At 37.4% G+C, this 19,036-nt stretch overlaps 1 protein-coding gene across 1 annotated transcript; it reads right to left on the reverse strand.

Moving 5' to 3' along the window:
* Positions 1 to 8,573: 8,573 nt before the first annotated feature.
* On the reverse strand, positions 8,574 to 14,123 carry LOC104106883 (purple acid phosphatase 23). Its single transcript, XM_009615536.4, has 7 exons — positions 13,562 to 14,123; positions 12,566 to 12,757; positions 11,267 to 11,603; positions 10,302 to 10,519; positions 9,964 to 10,154; positions 9,313 to 9,594; positions 8,574 to 9,001 (listed from the first exon to the last, which is right to left on the reverse strand). The coding sequence occupies exons 1-7, from the start codon at positions 13,830 to 13,832 to the stop codon at positions 8,870 to 8,872; spliced, it is 1,623 nt and encodes a 540-aa protein (XP_009613831.1). The 5' UTR covers positions 13,833 to 14,123; the 3' UTR covers positions 8,574 to 8,869.
* Positions 14,124 to 19,036: the final 4,913 nt, after the last annotated feature.

Raw genomic sequence — 19,036 nt, forward strand, 5'->3', positions numbered from 1 at the left:
GCCCGTTTTAGCTGAGGAGAAATATTTATTAAGGAATTTTCTGGTCATCTCCTCCCAAGTTCTGATCGATCCTGTGGGTAAGCTTCGAAGCCATTGCTTTGCATCATCTTTGAATGTGAAGGGGAATGCCCTTAAGTACACTGCATTTTGTGACACACCATTATATTGAAAGGTGTTCATAATCTCCTCGAAATCCATTAGATGTGTATTTGGATCTTCGTTTGGCTTCCCTCTGAAGACACAAAAGTTCCGAAGGGTTTGAAGCAACCCTTGCTTCAACTCAAAATTATTAGCTACAATTGGAGGTGGTCTCACACTTGATAAACCTTGATTGTAGACTAGTCTAGTATAATCGCCAAGTGGTCTCCCAAGCATGGGAGCTATATTTCCAAACTGGTCTACACCCAAGGGTTGATTTTGAAATATTCTACGACCCCTCTATTCTTTGTAAATAATCTGTGCATCTCTAATAACTGCTTCTTCAGCATCCCGTGCAGCTTGTTCTCGTCGTTGGGCTGCTTCTCTTGCAGCCAAATCTACATTGTCATCACCGTTCCCATCCATAAGTTCTTTGGTTAAGGATTGTCCAACCTTTTCTGTTGTCTCGGTGAGATTTCTTTCCTTCCTCGGTTGTCGCAATTGTTTTTCAATTTCTGGCTCGTATGGTAGCACTTCCTTTGCAGAAGTTTGAGTCATGCGCCAATATTAACCTGTAACCTACGCACAGTCAAAGAACATCAACCGTAAAAAGAAAAAAATAAAATAAAAATAAAAAGAAAAATTCCTGAATTAGCACTACAAACTATTTCTAACACTATTGATTGCTAATCCCCGACAATGGTGCCAAAATTTGACAAGCTCAAAACACACACTTAAATTATGCTCGCCAGTCAAAGATAGTATAGTATAATATCGTATCCACAGGGATTGGAGTTAAACAATATTTTCGTAGTTTCTAGCTTGATTGTTGTCAAGGATGATCAACAATTTAGATTTCTATGATTAATAACTAAAATTAACTAAGAATCTAATGCTATTGACTAGTGACTATCGAAACAAAGATAAACAAGGAAGGTATTAGTGGGAGAAAATAAGGGTTGATAGGATAGGTGCAAGATAATTGGTTGGGATCTAACACTAGAAAATTCACTTCTAATTTTTAAGTGAGTGTCTAGAATTCACTCAATTATTAGTTCAAACGTTCATCCAAAACTCCTCTCTCGATTAAGTCTTAACCTTACAAAATGAACCAATTTAAGCACGCGAAGATATGCAAGAATGTGTAGTGGATTGGTCTTTAGGAGAATCTCTTTCGATTATTCTCCTAACTAGGTTTAATCAATAATTCAACTAGCCTCTTTCGATTACTAAGAAGAATTAATGAACTCAACCAACAATATAATGCAAGGATATCACAAGTTATGCTTCTCTCGATTACATTAACAAGTGAATATAGATGCAACAATTAAATCATCCAAAAACGCTTCAATACATAAAACTAGAGTTATAATCCACAAACAATCATCGATACACCAAATCCATCAAACCCTAAAGGGAACTACCTCATAGATATGGAGAAATTCATCACAAATAAAGTTAAAGTGGAGGAAAACATAAATTCAATCCAAACTCGGGTCTTGAGTGAGGAAGGGATGATGAAATCCTTATGCTTTTGGTCTTCCAACTCCTCCTTAGCCTCTTTCGGTCGAATATGTGTTAAAAGTCCAGAAAATAATATTTTTTATGTATTTATACCAAGTAGGGTCGGGCCCAAACGAAATCACCTTTTTCTAGCCTAAATAGGGCATTTACTCTATAAACATTGCACAGACACACCGCATGGGGCGACGCGCCATGCAGGGAATTAGTGGGGAAATCCAAAGAGATGAAATCTGTCAGACAACATAATTTGTACAGCCGCCCCACGCACCACAGTTGTGGACTTTTCTTAGAGTACGACTCAAATCTCAATTTTTGACGTCCAGACTTGGTCCTTGACCCCCGAACACGATCCCGGCTTAATCCCTTGGGCTTTTACTTAGAATTTAAAGCTCCAAATAGCTCAAATTCATTCCATAACATCTACATAGCTCGGAATCACTCCTACAAGGCATAAAACACACAATTAGTGCAAAACTCTATCAATTAAAGCTCAAAATAAGTAAAGTGCAGTGAATTAGAGTGCAATAAGCGACTAAAATACGTAATTATAGCCTACCATCATCAACAAAAGCGGCAAATGCATGAAAATTGAGCCCAAATTGGGAAGACCTATATAGGGTTCGAGGCATCGCTGGGAAAGGAGCATACGAGTTGGAAACCATGGATGGCAAGGTATTTTCGTCGAACTAGAATGCAGTCCATTTGAAGAAGTATTACTTCTAAAACGAAGAAAAGGCCAACGGTTAGGTATCGCGCAAGTTCTATTTTATTTTGTTATTTTGAATTTTACTAACTATTTTAGATGATAGGCAAAAAGCTGACCCATATCAAAAGATGATATTAAACCCGAAAGACACGCGGAACACTGAATTATTCCCCGTATAGGTTACAAATTTTCTGATGGGAAAAGGGTTATGCAGTCATCATCTAAGAAATTACCTCCGAGTCCCGTTTGTATTTTTCTTTTCAGAGAAAGGACCAAAATAAAGGAGTGATCCAGTGTTCGAGATTTCATACTTCAAAACTCCAACATTGGGGGGGGGGGGGACTATGCATATAGAAGGAAGAAAAAGGAACCACGGGCATAGTTCAGCCTGAATCAAAACCTTGAAGAAACCCTTGAAAACTTTTCAAAGGAGTTCGAACTCGCAAAAATGATGCAAGATATTTCCACGAGTTTTTAGGTTAAGGCCATAAATTTAGTCACGAGAGAATAGAACCGAATTCGTAAACCTGCTACAAGGAAAGTAGTTATGAATGTGTTGTATGAACAGTTATGAAAATGATGTACGAAATTTATTTGAAAGTTCAAAGCATAAAACTTCTTCAAATTATTTCTCTTTTCATATCTACGTCATGTTTCATTTTTTGCACCAATATGAAGATAAGACGTCATCTTCATCAGTGTCGGTAATATAAAAAGGCCCTCTTTTATAAAAACCCATGTATATCGAAGTCACAGTCTATTAAAGCATTTTAAGTGCAAGAGAAAGCTAAAATATTATAAGGGCAGAAAACCTAATATGCGGCAAAAACAATAAAGATATTTATATCATAACCCCAAAGAATAGCGGCAGTATTTATGACATAACCCCAAAAATATAGGGGTAGAAAAAATAAACCTTCCAAAAAAGTTGTCCAAAAAATAAAAAGGAGTTCCAAGCAAAAACCAACAAACACACTTTTGACAAAAAGTCTAGAAAAGGAGAAAAGCTAAGGAGCATCATTAACGGGAGAAGAAGGATCAACTTGGGGAGAAGAGGGTTGAACATCAGCTTCGCCAGGAACAAGTACATCACCATCACCCTTAGAACCTTCGTCTTCAGATGTGAAAAAGCTTTGACGTTGCTGAGTTTGTTCAATTGCTTCTACGGCCTTAGCAGTCTCAGCGTTAAGGTCAAAACCTTCATTGCTGGCATCATTTAAAGTCTCGAGGCGAGTGTTCAAAAAAGTCCAACTAACATCCAACGATGACTTATCCTCGAGGGCTTCATAGTCCTTCTCCCACTGATCAATTTCAGCTCTCAGCTCTTCTATTTCTGCTTCTGAGGCTTCGTAAGCTGTCTTCAAAGGAGCAAGAGAACTTTCCAAGATTTGAATTTTATCTGTAGAGGTATGGAGATCTTCTTGAGCTTGGGTAAGTGTTTGAACCAATTCACCCGCGTAAACCTCTTTTTGATTAAGGAGTTCTTTCAAACTCTTTATCTCTTTAGTAGCTTTGGAAAGTTGTTCAACAAAAGAGGATTCCAGTCTGTCCTTATCCTTCTCAACTTGACTAGAAGAAGCTTTTAGAACCGCTAACTCAGTAGATACCATTCTCATTTGCTGTTCCAAAGCTTATTTCTCTTCTGCAAGAACGTCCTTTTCCAACTGAAGACCTTCAAATTGTTCTCTCCAGTTATCAACTACAGTACGCAATTCAATTAGTTGCTTATCAGTCCAAGAGACCCTTTTCATAAGCTCTGTGCCTATCAAATTAATCTACAAAAAAGAAGGAGAGTTACGAATGAAGAAAAGGAAGGAAGACAATGTAAGTAAATTTATACCTTAAGAGAATAATGAATAATTTCATTCATTAAGGTCAAGGAACTGTGACCCTCTAACTTCTTCTTCTCCACGGGTAACAATGGCTTCAACCACACATCAGTTTGTACCGACTTCCTCAATAAATTTCCACCCTCGGGGACTTCAATCATAACCTTTTTCATTTCCTGCCCGCTATTAGAAGGCTTAGCTTCTACATGAGAAGCAATATCGGGAGCAACCATTGGAGTAACACCAGGAAAAGACACAAGGAGGTTGATAGTAGATAAAACTGGAAGGGAAGCAAGTGGCAATTCTTCAGAAACAGGCCCGGGGCCTTCTTCACCCTCAAAGACATATGCAAATAACCTTTCAAAAAGATTTGATGGGGGATTAGCTGTGTTACCAGTGTCTTCATCAGAAATTTCTAAAGGGGTATTCTCCGGCTCATCAAGGAGTCTGAAGGGAATTGAACTTGATGGGGGATCATGAGAGATAAGGGTTTCATCATCAGAAACCACGCGTCTCCTGACATGCGGTTTTCTCACCAAAGAACCTTCTTCTATATCCTCTTCATCATCAGACCCACGAGCTTCGACAGTTTTCCTCTTGGAGGAAGAAACATTCAAAATCCGTTCTTGAGCAAGACTTACAAAAAGCCTGGTTGATAGAACAGATGCGGGGCTAATGCCACGAATAGCAAAACCTAATAAAAATGGGGGACGGGGGAACCTTAATAAAAAAGGGATGATGAAAAATTTATGTATAAACAAGTAAAGGAGGAGAGGAACTGCAAAGATAAAGAGTACATCGAGTCTTCACTTTCCAACCGAATTTCTATGAAAGAAATTTCCAAGATCTTTTGTCCATAGGAGCAGCAGTCAATAGTTTTTCTACCCAAGCACGGAATTTTTTCAAAGACTTCCATGGTTGCTGAAAAAATGAATATGTGGTTACATGAAGGAATTCAAGGCATCAAAGGAAAAAAAAAACTTACGTGCAAAGTTTTATGTTTTTGGAAAAGACATGCTTTCTTCACCCACTAACCCACTAGTGGGGGGAACAACAAAGCAGGTGTACCAGCCACGGTCATGGTCATCCTCATGGATAACTAAAACCCTTTTACTTCTAGCCACGAGGGAAAAGACCCCTTTACGAAACAACTTGGGAGAGAAGATGAAGTAAGTGACGGAAGGTAAAAGGAATGAAAACCAAATCCGACAAATAGCGAAGACATGCCACAGCCCTCCACATGATAGGACCAATTTGGCCAAGGCAAATATTAAAATAACGACAAAACTCGATGATCACTAGATCAATGGGAGGCTTAAACCCTAAAGTGAAAGGGTAGGTATAAACCAAAAAAAGCCAGCATAGTAAGAGGTGATTCTTTGATTGGCACCAGAGATTAAAACTGGGAAATCTAGTATCCAATGACATCCTCGTTGAACTAAAGAAAGAAGACCAGGAGTGATTAAACTTGGGCAAAGTTCAGCAGGGTTAAGGGAAGCTATAGAAGAAACTCGATTCTTCATAGTCTCACGATCTAACACAAAAGAAATCTCTTGAGGAACAATCTCAGAAACCGTAGGCTCATACATAGGTTCATCAGGTCCCTATTTCTAGAAGAAGATCTAGGGGTCAAAGGAGCCCTAGGTCTAGAAGAAGATGGCATGGCGGAACTACTTTGAGAAGTAGAACCTCGAGTAGATAACGAACCAAGGCTGCAGAGTCTACCACCTCTCCTATCCCTAGTAAGGGCAGTAGAAGGAGCAAGCTCGTCAACGATCACAACTTTGCGAGGGTCTGGTGTTGAAGAAGACATATTTAACAAAGAAAATACGAAGGAAAGGTACAAAAATACGAAGAAGGGTTAAGATGATGGATACAGAGAAGAAGGAGGAAGGTTTCAAGAAATCAAAAGGTATGAAGTATTTATAAGGAGATACAATTTTCGTAAAAATTGGTCATTATGAAGTGTCATAATGGAACCGTCACTTCGTGACTGACGCAGCCGTAGAAAAAATCCTAAAAACGCTTAGAAACTGCAGAACCAATCATAAGAAGCCACATGGCATGGGCATTAAATGAACGTGACATACGTCACATCGATTATGAAGGAGGCATAATGATACTCGAGAAACGACGGAAAAGAATTTCCGCCATAAAAACTTACCACTTCCCGAATATTCAGTGGGGGGACTATCTGCATTGATGGAAAAAGACATAACACATGGACTATCAACAAGATGATGAGGCATGGTACGTGGAACATAGATGTAAGGACAAGTGGCGTTCTTAATTAGATGAGTTAAATAATGTGGAAAAGGCACGTGAGGAACACCCACGAGGTTACACTGAGGAACAAACCCTGACCTGACAGCTGTAAAAGGAGAAACAAGAACGAAATGAATAAAGACTGTGAAGAAGGGAAGATACACGAACCTGTCATAAAGAAGGAATGAAAATCAGTGCAGTTACAAGGAATCTTTAATCATAAATGTTTCCGTTATAGTTGTACATGGTAACAGGCAATCAAGACAATTAATACCATTAGTGAGCCCAAATTAAGTAAGAGAACCATTATAATTGTATGCTCTATAAGGACTGAAATCTCATTTGTCATGGAAAGAAACGATTATTACTGAAATTTATCCGGTTATTCTTTGCTTTATTCTCAAAGTTCTAAGTCGTAATTTTGGGAGTGATTATCATTTCATTTCATATTTTCTTTGTCAATTATTTCCATTCCTTGATCTATTTTTTCAAATTATTGGGAAAGTTAAGTAAATCTTGGTTATGAGTAACCCGATTTCTTCTAGATATTGACTTTGACCGAAAAATCTATTTTTGGATTAAACAAACAATATAGTTGTCAACTTTCCAGGAAAAACTTTTACCTATCAAGATTTTGACAGTCGCTCTGCGAGATGTCTGGTAATCCTTGACTTGGTGTTCGAATTGTAAGTCTCAGAGACTCACGTATAAAGAGATGATAACGCGAGAGATAGAGCTAACTAAAAATGTTTACAGGTCTTGGCATGCTATGGAGAATGAAAGGTTCAGCAGTTTCTTTTATAGGCCATAAAGAGGACTTGCAGAAAATTTTCATCTTTGTGAAGTTATTCTTAGAATGAAAAAGTAGTTCCCCATATAACCATTTGATAAAGAGCCAATGTTTCATTGATAGAATGGAAAATGGCCAACAATACCCCTAACGTATTAAAAATGATTCAAAAATATTCTTTGTTAACCTTTTGGTTCGCAAATGTCCGTAACGTTTATTTTTGGGCTCAAACTTACCCCTCTATCTAACAGAACTAGCCTGGTCAGTTTTTTAACTTTAACTTCACCATGTGATATTTCCTTAACCAGTCACGTGTATTATTTGTATTAAATAAAATCCACATGTATCTTTTAAAATATCCAACGACCATGACCCGCTCCTATATATTTGAACGGTCGGCTAAAAATAATTATATTTGCTAGTTAAATATATAAAAAATATACATTGATTATATATAAAAATATGTATATTATACATTAATATTTTAATATATATTTTACATGATATTATTTTTAGGAGAAATTATACGGTGTAGTTTTCCCTTCAAATTTTATAGATCTTAATAAGTTTAACAAATATAAATTTTAATTTGCAAACATAAAAATGATAATGTTCTATTTGTATGACCTTCTAAAGGAGAAGCAAAGAAACAGATGGAAAGGAAATTCTTTAAAATCATTAATTATATACACATCCAACTGCTTAGCCCATTAATGGACTTCACTTGATCTTTTCAATGAGAACTAATAGTGTTTTAATATATAACGATAGAGCTAAAATATTAGCAAAAACTGTCGTTTCATTGTCAGATTTACTTAATAAATTCGAGTTATAGATCATAATTAATAGGGAAAACTACACCGTATAATTTCTCCTAAAAATAATGTCATGTAAAATATATATTAAAATATTAATGTATAATATACATATTTTTATATATAATCAATGTATATTTTTTTTATATATATTTAACTAGCGAATATAATTATTTTTAGCCGACCGTCTTATATAGGAGCGGGTCAGGGTCGTTGGGTATTTTAAAAGATACATGTGGGTTTTATTTAATACAAATAATACACGTGGCGGGTTAAGAAAATGCCACATGGCGAAGTTAAAGTAAAAAAATTGACCAGGTTATTTCGGTTATATATAGGGGTAAGTTTGAGCCCAAAACCAAACGTTAGGTGCATTTGCGGACCAAAAGGTTAACGTAGGGTATTTTTGAGCCATTTTCAATACGTTAGGGGTATTGTTGGCCCCTTTCCGTTGATAGAAAGAAGAGTGCCGAGTTCAATGTAGCATGGCCTCTCACTTAGAGCCATTTTCCGGAGAAAAATAAAAATGCTTCAATAATAGGGAATAGAAATACTTTTGGTGAATAGTACTACTAGTAATTACTATGACAGCAACAATTTGTTATTACTTCTTTTTACTGATAAAATTGATATGTAGGTAGGCTGCCAACGGATATCCTCTCCTTGGAGTATAGCCCCTAAAACCACATAACCTCATTGGAGATCCTACAGCAGCTATATCATAACCAGAGTTACTGTTCTATAAACTCCATAACTGTTTCACTTTGTTGAATAATTTTATGAAAGATTTATTTGTCTGCGATCACCTTTGAGGTTGTCGTACAGAGCAAGATTGAGGTTGTCGCACAATGTATATTTGATCACCATAACTGTTTTCATGGTAAATGTCCTGATTACGGTGCCAAGTCCATAATGCATGGGTTGAATTTACCATCTGCACATATGAATGGAGAAGAGAAATATGCTTAACAAAAATGACAATGGTAAATATGAAACATAAGTATTTGTTATCAGAAACAGAATAAGTTCTGTAGCTTTGAAATACAAAGTGGCACAGCAGCAATGGCAGGTTATTTACTATTTAACAGTATCTTGGTATAGACTAATAGCTTTCTTTAACTTGATGAAAGAGGCTTGTTTGACATCAAGGTGAATAAATTATACACAGAGATGAAACTTGAAGAGGAGAGAATTAAACATGTGGCAGTCAAAAGAAAAGTAGTAAAGCTAAAGCTCTGGCTTTACCTCCAATATCCCGTGGCCGAAGCTGCTCTCTCTATATGCACTCCATTCCGGTTGTCTGTCCCAGCAAAATTTACCTTTAGCAGGTCCACTGGAAAAGTTCATGTGACATACACCACCAAATTCTGGAATGTTGTCACTTGGTGAAGGACATTTCCCGGGATCATCTGCATAATCAACATCAACTTTCTCTATATTGCCACCATCTCCTACTGTTATATAAACAGGGCCGCATGGATCTAATGTATAGTTATAGACTCGATTCATTCGCTCATATGCATGTACCTGACATGAAATACACAACTTAAGTTAAAATGAGAAACCTATCTTTTCGTGAAGAAATTCTACTCAAATGTTTTCATGAAATCTTAAATCCTTATAGCTAGGTTGTCAATTGTTACAGGAACATGTTTTTTTTTTTAAATTTAACAAAAGTTCTTTCTTATATCACTACTTTCTGCAATCAATCATGATTGTCCTATGAGCTATAATATGATCCGATAAAAAGACAGAAAATAAGTCAATATAGCTTCTTATTTTAAGTGATTTAGTTCATTGTATTGTGATAGGTGGAGTGTTAGAAAACCTCACTAAGAACTGAGATCATTAATTTGTTTATTTATAGTCAACCATTAGGAGTGTAATTCATCTTACATGACCAGAGAAAACAATATCAACACGATACATATAGAGGATTTCTTCCATTTCCTGCCTCATGCACTCAAATTCTTGGTAGTGTGACGAATAGCTATTGTACCAAGGAGAATGCCATGCAGCCACTAACCAAGGAGTCATGCCACGGTCTACTTTCTCCAGATCATCCTGAAGCCAAGCATACTGAGCACCTGATACAAGTTAAACTAAAAACCACATCATATTTGTAGCATGATCTTTCTTTATGGAAGTATATCAGAAGTGAAGAGGCAGTGACTGAAGATACTGAAGTGAAAAATGAAAAATGATTTATTAACTCAAGCAATATAATTGCTTACTGGTCTGATTATAGTCAACATAGGCTCCTAGCATGATGAAATGGACTCCTCCAGCATTAAAAGAGTAGTAAAAGTTACTGTTAGAGCCAGATTCCTTTGAAGGAACAGCAAATCTTGTCAAGTACGACTGGAATGTGAGGCCTGCTACTTGAGGCTCAATCTCATGGTTTCCTTCAATAACCATCATTGGAACTCTTGAGATCAGCGGTTCCATAAACCTGCAACTCCAGTTTATTCAGTTCAAATTTCTCTCTTTGCTTCAATTAGTAATGCACCACAAAGAATCATATTCAGATTAGCTTGTTTCAAATCCAACCACTTCCAATTTTTCACTTTATTTTCCATTTTCTTATCTCATAGGCATATATAATAGGCTCTGTAGCAGTTTGCCGTTCCAAAATGGTATCACTTTGATGAGCACTCAATAAATAGTGTAACTGGCATCAACTCAAACTTCACACCCGAAACAGACTATTGCATCCCTCATGCTCAACAATTATATTTATATGTATATTGTCTGCCCTAATCATGGCTACAACTTATGATTTGGCCATCAAAATAGGCACCTAAGTTGGCCATTTAGATGATTCTTCTCACAACACATCTAGCTTTAACAAAACGGCATTGTTACAGCGGAACACAGAATATTTTGTGCAATGTAGAACAACAAATTCAGTTATTATCTTGAGTTCAAATATCTATAAAGATGAGAAAAAATTCTACTTTCTTCAACTAAATTCTCCATGTAAGATTAGAAACTAAAGAGAGAACAATATTCAGTTGCAAGACATATCAGCAGAAGCTGACTATTTGTATCAATTTGCCATAGCAAAAGACAATTCTATATAGCATTAATAGCGATAGTGCAAGACAGGAGGCTCCTCATCAAGAAAGATATAGAGAAAGGGCAGAAAAGTTTTAAAAGACAAAAGGAGATTAGTTAAGTGAGAAAAAGAATAGATGACCTTCCCCATCCATCCCATCGAGGTTGATATGTCTCTCTGATGGGTGCATCTGGAAACTGACAAGAAAAACATGAAGCTCCTTTACCACCCGTTGTAAGGTATTGATTCGCATAAGTTAAATCTCCGACCATCAGAATCATGGAAGGATCATTCGTTATGAGATGATCAATGGTTGTGGTTGTATTGCTTGTAAGACCCAAGTCGCCAACAACTGCTATTCGCCGTGGATACTTGTAAGGTGCAGGCAATGGGAAGGTCTCAAATTCAAGCTCCTTACTCATCGCTGCTAAAGAACTATCCCCACACTTGTAATAATACTTTGTCTCAGGTTCAAGACCTAGGGAAGGAAAGAAAACACTCATTTTCCGATCAGAAAAAAACTATTTACATATTGCATTTTTCTCGTTGTGATCTATATGATTCTTCCACATCCAGTTTAGTAATTTACCCAATAAGACAAGTATGCTGGATGCACCAAAACACACAGATTAGCTTATGGTCCTCCTATTGATTAATTAGAGATAACTAGTGGCACGGAGCAAAGCAAAGATATGTGGACGGAGAGGAGAACTAGCAATCATGGATCGCTTTAACTAATGCAATATACGTACATTTAAGTTATCCTTCACTGTAACGGCTCATAATTCCGAGGTAATATTCAGCACCATATATAGATATATAGCGAACTGGTATACCATATATCTATATAATATACCACTCAAATTCAGGGGATTACGACTGTAGGACCCTGCCACTTAAATTTGCCTATAGAAACTTGAAACCAGAAAGAGTTCTTTCTGAAGCTCACTTGTTTAATATGTACCATTCTACTCACTCTTCCTTTTGGACTTCTTTTTCCCTTTGATTAGCTTACCACAGTTAAGATGAATTGATTGTCTTATTAGAGTAAAATACCATCTAACAAACAAGAAATGGTAACAATTGTAGCCCCTGTTACTTATATAAACTGCCAAACAATTCAGGATTTAATCTACATTTTCAGAGAAGGAAGTTTTGGTGATTGAATTTTCTAATAACCAAAGGTAATTTAAATTGTTCCCTATATCTACTTGACTTTTTAAGGCAAAACCGTGCCCACTCGTCAGCTAAAAGATAATTCTTCCAATTGCAGCATAAACAAAAGTATCAAAACCTGGTCTAATTTATCGTCCAAATTAAGTTACAACATTAAAAATAGTGAATTTTCGCAAGAACACATTCTTTTATCAACACGGATCTCATTTTCAAGCTGGAAAAGGCAAGATATTGTTAGCAAAGGGAACATACAGAAAACCTTACCATCAATCTTCACATGATGAATGATGCCAGAGGTGTAGTTCCATAGCCCTTCAAATGGATACAACTGACTGTAAACTACTGAAACCCCAGTTTTTTTCATTGTGTACTTCCCACTTTCCCTACCATACCACACCTCACTTGCTACTGTTGTTGGATCATGTGGAGTCACATTTAGACCAATCTGAGCTTCTCCTAAAACCAATCACAAGAAACCACAAAACTACTTTAAAACAACTTGAACAATCAAATCCATCTAAATTACTAGCGATATTGCGACTGCTACACTTCATGGTCTGAGCATCCCCTCAAAACCAATTGGAAAGCCAACAAAGCCGAAACATATAATATAAATCACCATGGAAACTTTTTTATAACTTGAGCAAAGTAAACCAACCTAACTGAATATAGCATACACAATTTCCAAAAACGAAAAGCCAAACGCAACCATACAACAAACTTTAATGAATTAAAGTTTTAAGCACTGAGAGTGTAAAACGTATACACCTTCAGCGAGATTTGACAAGCGCAAACAGTTTATCCAACCTCTACATATTTAGTGCATAACATTTACTTTAAGTTGACTTTAAGTGACCAGATTGTGTAAATACTCTTTATATTCATAAAAATCAACTCATTAAACTAGCTTGACCAATTATATTCATCTAACTTAAAATATGTTATTTCAATTGGTATACATAATTCCTTGATCTGGGAATCCCCTAAAAACCAATGAAAAGCCACCCAGGTAAAAATGGTAGAAAAACCAATTAATCATTCCGTGCAAGAGTTTAAGTTCTATGGACTGACGGTATAGAAAGATAATGGCAGATAACTCTATTTAATAGCAGCGAAGTGGTGTAAAAACTTCATTACACTATCAGTATATATAACGTAAATCCTATGTGCAATCTCAGTAATTAACCAGTAATTAAGTAACTTGAACAAGATTTAAAAGTTAGGAAACCAAATGAAGCAGAGAAGAGTGGAATCACAAACCAGAAACCCAAGAAACCCACATAGAAGTAGGAGATGATGACAAGGCAAGAGCAATCTGTTCTGGAAAAAATGAAGTCACATTTCTCTTAAGCCTTGGATGTTCCATTGCCAAATCATCACTTCCTTTACGCAATGAAGGATCAAATCTGGTAGTTACTGGCTTAAACGGCCCATCCAATGTTGTGGGTATGCTGTCTTTAGTTGCAACTATTACAAGAAACTGAAAGCAGTAAAGTGTTATACAAATTTTACCAACTTCCTTAATCATCATCTTTAGCTCTGAAACCAACTGGATTTTCTTGAAATGTTTAACATGAAATATAATATTCAATTGTTTGTTAAGTTGGTTGAAACACTTAATTCAGCTCATTTGAAAAGCCTTTTGTCTTCAGCCCAAAAGCTAAACACATAAAATCTTGGTTTGGAAGATGTCAGACAATGGTATTTAAAGAGTAATTTAGTTTCTATATTTCCGCTCCAATTTGAAGTCAATATATAGATACTGATTTTAGTCTAAACTGGAAAAATAGAACTAAGAAGAAAAAATATAAAAGAGAATTAACTTAGTAGATACTCTAAATATTCTAGATAAGAAAGAAAATAAATACTACTCCTATAAGATTCTACATAACAAGGAAATATATTAATTATAAGGAAATTAATTTACACCTAATATAGCTCATGCTGATAAAGGATTATGTTGAACTGACATAAGTGTTTCCCGAAAATAGTTTAATTTATTAGACGAAATCATTCATATAATTTCATATGGTAGTAAGAAACACAATGATTTTATCGGATAATTGACATCTAGCAATAAAGTGTTTCCTTAAAATAGTTTAATTTATTTAGAAAATATAATTCATATAATTTTAGGCTCTATTATAATTCGCATCCCTGCATAACTCATTTCTGATCCAAATACTTCCTTAGTTAATAGAAAATAACGGAGGCTATACATGAAGAAACATGTCATAAATCTTAAATAAATTAAATTAGGTATTTTTTTCATTTTGTTATAAATAATATTAAGAGTGAATGTCCATGTATTATGAAATTACCAAGTGGCATGACTTTCAACAAGTGTCAAGACTTTCAACAAGTGATAAACTTTTCAACAAGTGTCAAGACTTTGGATAAGTTGCCAAATCCTTTCATGCAAAAATGCCTATAAATAAGCCCAAACACTTGAAGAATAATATGAAGAAAAGTTTATTAATTATCTCTCTCAAAATTCCTCTTGTTTTACTTTATTTTCTATTATTCCATAATACGTTATTAGTACGAGACTCTACCATCTCAAGAAGCTTTTTGAGAAGACTAAGGTATAATTTTTCTCATCTTTTAATTATGACTGATATTATGAAAAAAAAGTTCATTGCCCTTGAAATTTCGGGCAGGAACTATATGTCATGGGTGTTGGATGCTGAAATCCATTTAGATGTAATGGGTCTTGGAGACGCCATTAAAGATAAAAATAAAGTATCTACCCAAGACTGTGCCAAGACCTTGATTTTCTTGCGTCATCACCTTGGTGAAGGGTTGAAAATAGAATATCTCACAGTCAAACATCCACTTGTTTTGTGGAATGGCTTAAAGGAATGATATGACAACTTAAAATTGGTCACACTTTTTCACGACCCCAATTTCCCTCCGTAAGATGTCGTTATGGCACATAGTCTCTAAGACTAGGTAAGCCTAACAATTTGCGGAATAACTGAATAATAAACTGAACTCTAATCTCAACACATAATATATAAATAAAAGCTACGATTTAATAATGACAACTCCCAAAACCCGATGGAAATAAGTCACAAGCTTCTAAGAGAAAATACTAAGTGTCTTTATACATCAAGTATAAAGAGAATAAGGAAAACGATATAAGAAGGATAGAAGGGGACTCCGAGGTCCGCGGACGCTGACAGATATACCTTGAAGTCTCCACATACAGTCCAACTCACTAGTATCTGGCCTAGTAGGAAAAATCTGGATCTGCATAAAAGAATGTGTAGAAGTGTAGTATGAATACACCACAACGGTACCCAGTAAGTGCCAAGCCTAACCTCGGTAGAGTAGTGACGAGTTCAAGTCAGGGCCCTGTTGGTTTGAAAGAAAAGTAAGGAAGAAGATATAATAATATTTGAAATGACTGAAAATTTAAACAACGAAAAACTTCAGAAAATAACAGCTCAGCCAATAGGGGTAAATAATAGGGGTGCTCCTGAGGTACTGCCTCGTAGTCCCAAATGTAAACATGCATGAAGGGGAGAGGGGGGAGGAGGGAGGGGGGATCTCCCGAGGTACCGCCTCGTAGCCCCAAAGTAAATATGCAAGACATGGGGGATCTCCCGAGTAAACGCCTCGTAGTCTCAAAGTAAATAGTACAAGGGGATCTCCCGAGGAACTGCCTCGTAGTCCCAAAGTAAATATGCAAGACATGGTGGATCCCCCGAGCAACTGCCTCGTAGTCCCAAAGTAAATACGCAAGACAGGGGGATCTCCTGAGGAACCGCCTCGTAGTCCCACAGTAAATATGCAACAGATAACCGAAGGAATAACGAATTTACAGCAAGAAATCTTACAGTTAAAGCTTTAATTCAAATCAAGGGAAGCAGGTAATTCAACTAAGCATGTTGCACAAATTGCAAAAAATAGTTAAGGCACGTAGACATGCGATACTAGGCTTAACATGATCACTACATATGCTAAGACAACTTAGTTAAGGAATTTAAAAGGAATCTACTCATCAAAAATCGAAAATTTCACAAATAGCCCGTGTATGCACTCGTCACCTCGCGTACACGGAGCTCATATATCACAAATTGTTATAACATTACCAACCCCTAAGGGGAGGTTCCCCAAAATAATGTTAGATAAGTCACTTACCTCAAATCTCGCTCAATCAATCGATAATGATACTTTTCCCTCGATTCTCCCACTCCGAATGGCCCAAATCTAGCCAAAAGCAATTACATAACATGAATACAACTACAAGAAACTAATTTAAATTATAGATCTACGACTTTAGCAAAGAATCAAAAAATTACCCCAAAAGGTCGACCCGGACCCACGTCTCGGAATTGGGTAAAAGTCACAAAATACGAACACCCATACCAAAATTACCAAAATCCGATACCAAGTCACCACTCAAATCTCCAAATTAAACTCTCCAAATCCCTAGTCTCAAACTCCTAAATTCAACCTTAAACATACACAATCTAGGTGAGAAAATCAATGGCGAAACAAGATTATTGATCAAAAATAAGAACAAGAGACTTACCTCAAGAAATCCCTCGAAAATGCTCTCAAAAATCGCGAAACCCGAGCTTAAAATATCCAATAATGATAAAAATTCCGAACCCTTGTATTTAAGTGTTTTGCCGAGCACTTTTGCTTCTGCAAAAACTTAGCCGTATCTGCGGCATCGCAGAAGTGACAACTTATCCACTTCTGCGGCTACCCTCGCACCTACGGTCTCCTCATCCGTTCCTACGGGCTCCCAACCGCTTCTGCGGTCCCAGCTTCCTCGCCCATTCCTGCTTCTACGGCTTACGACCGCTTTTGCGGGTGCGCATCTGCGCATACTCATCCGCTTCTACGGACATACCTCCCAAGCACTCGTCCGCTTCTACGATCACTCTTCCGCAGAAGCGACTCTGCTTCTACGGCCTTCACGTCGCATCTGCGACCACTGATCAATTCCCCCAGCCTCGCATCTGCGTCCAATTGCTCGCTTCTGTGGGCTCGCACATGCGGTCAATCTTGCGCATGTGTGATTACACCAGAACTAGTGCCTTCAGCTATTCTCCCAAATCTAAATTTGATCCGTTAACCATCCGGAATCCACCCGAGGCCCCCGGGACCTCAACCAAACTTACCAATAGGTCCTAAATCATTATACTGACTTAGTTGAACCTTTAGATCACATCAAACAACACTAAAAATATGAATTGCACATCGATTCAAGCATAATGAACTTTAAAACTTCAAACTTCTACATTCGGCGCCGAATCCTATCAAATCAAGTCCGTTTGACCTCAAATTTTGCACACAGTTCATAATTGACATTACGGGCCTACTTTAACTTCCGGAATTGAAATCCAACCATGATATCAAAAAGTTCACTCCCAGTCAAACTTCCCAAAGATCATCCAATTTTCCAACTTTCGCCAATTAACGTTAAAATGACCTACAGACCTCCAATTCAATATCCGAACATGATCCTAAGACCAAAATCATCCTACAGAGCTATTGGAACCGTCGAAAATCCATTCCGGAGTCGTCTTCACATAGTTCGAACTACGGTCGATTCCTACGACTTAAACTTCTATTTTAGGGACTATGTGTCCCATTTCACTCCGAAACCAAAAACAAATCCTGCCGGCAAGTTACATAACCACAAAATGAAGTAGATGGAGCAATAAATAGGGGTTCGGGACTAATTCTCTCAAAACGACCAGCCGGGTCGTTACATCCTCCCCCTCTTAAAATAAATGTTCATCCTCGAACGATTATAGAGACATGCCTGAAGTGGTGAAAAGACGAGGATAACGGCTGCGCATATCATGCTTGGTCTCCCAAGTCACCTCCTCGACCGGATGACCCTTCCACTGCACCTTCACTGATGTGATGTTCTTTGAACTCAACTTTCGGACCTGCCTGCCCAAAATGGCCACTGACTCCTCAACATAAGATAGATCCTTATCCAACTAGACTGAGATGAAGTCTAACACATGAGACGGATCTCGTGATACTTCCGGAGCATGGAAACATGGAATAATGGATTAACTGTAGAGAGACTAGGTGGTAGTGCAAGTCTGTAAGCCACCTCTCTAACCCTTTCAAGTATCTCAAAAGGCCCGATATACCTAGGGATCAACTTGCCCTTCTTTTCGAACCTCATAACACCCTTCATGGGCGAAACCCAGAGCAACACCCGCTCCCCAACCATGAATACCTTCCGATCCGCATTACTCTTCTGCCTGGACTGGGCTGTATGAAGTCGATCCTGAATTAATTTAACTTTCTCCAAGGCATCCTGAACCAAGTCTGTACCCAATAGCCTAGCCTCGCCCGGCTCGAACCAACCCACAGGAGACCAGCACCGTCTACAATATAAAGCCTCATACGGTGCCATCTGAATGATTGACTGATAACTGTTGTTGTAGGCGAACTCCGTAAGTGGAAAGAACTGATCCCAAGCACCCCCAAAATCAACCACACACGCACGAAGCATATCCTCTAATATCTGAATAGTGCACTCGGACTATCTGTCCGTCTGAGGGTGAAATGCTGTACTCAACTCCACACGAGTACCCAACTCACGCTGTACGGCTCTCCAGAACCATGATGTAAACTGCGTACCCCAGTCAGAGATGATAGATACCAGTATGTCATGAAGCCTGACAATCTCACGAATGTAAACCTGAGCCATCTGCTCCAAAGAGTAAGTAGTAACCACAGGAATGAAATGAG

This window comes from Nicotiana tomentosiformis, chromosome 5, assembly GCF_000390325.3.
Source record: "Nicotiana tomentosiformis chromosome 5, ASM39032v3, whole genome shotgun sequence".
Classification (NCBI taxonomy): Eukaryota; Viridiplantae; Streptophyta; class Magnoliopsida; order Solanales; family Solanaceae; genus Nicotiana; species Nicotiana tomentosiformis.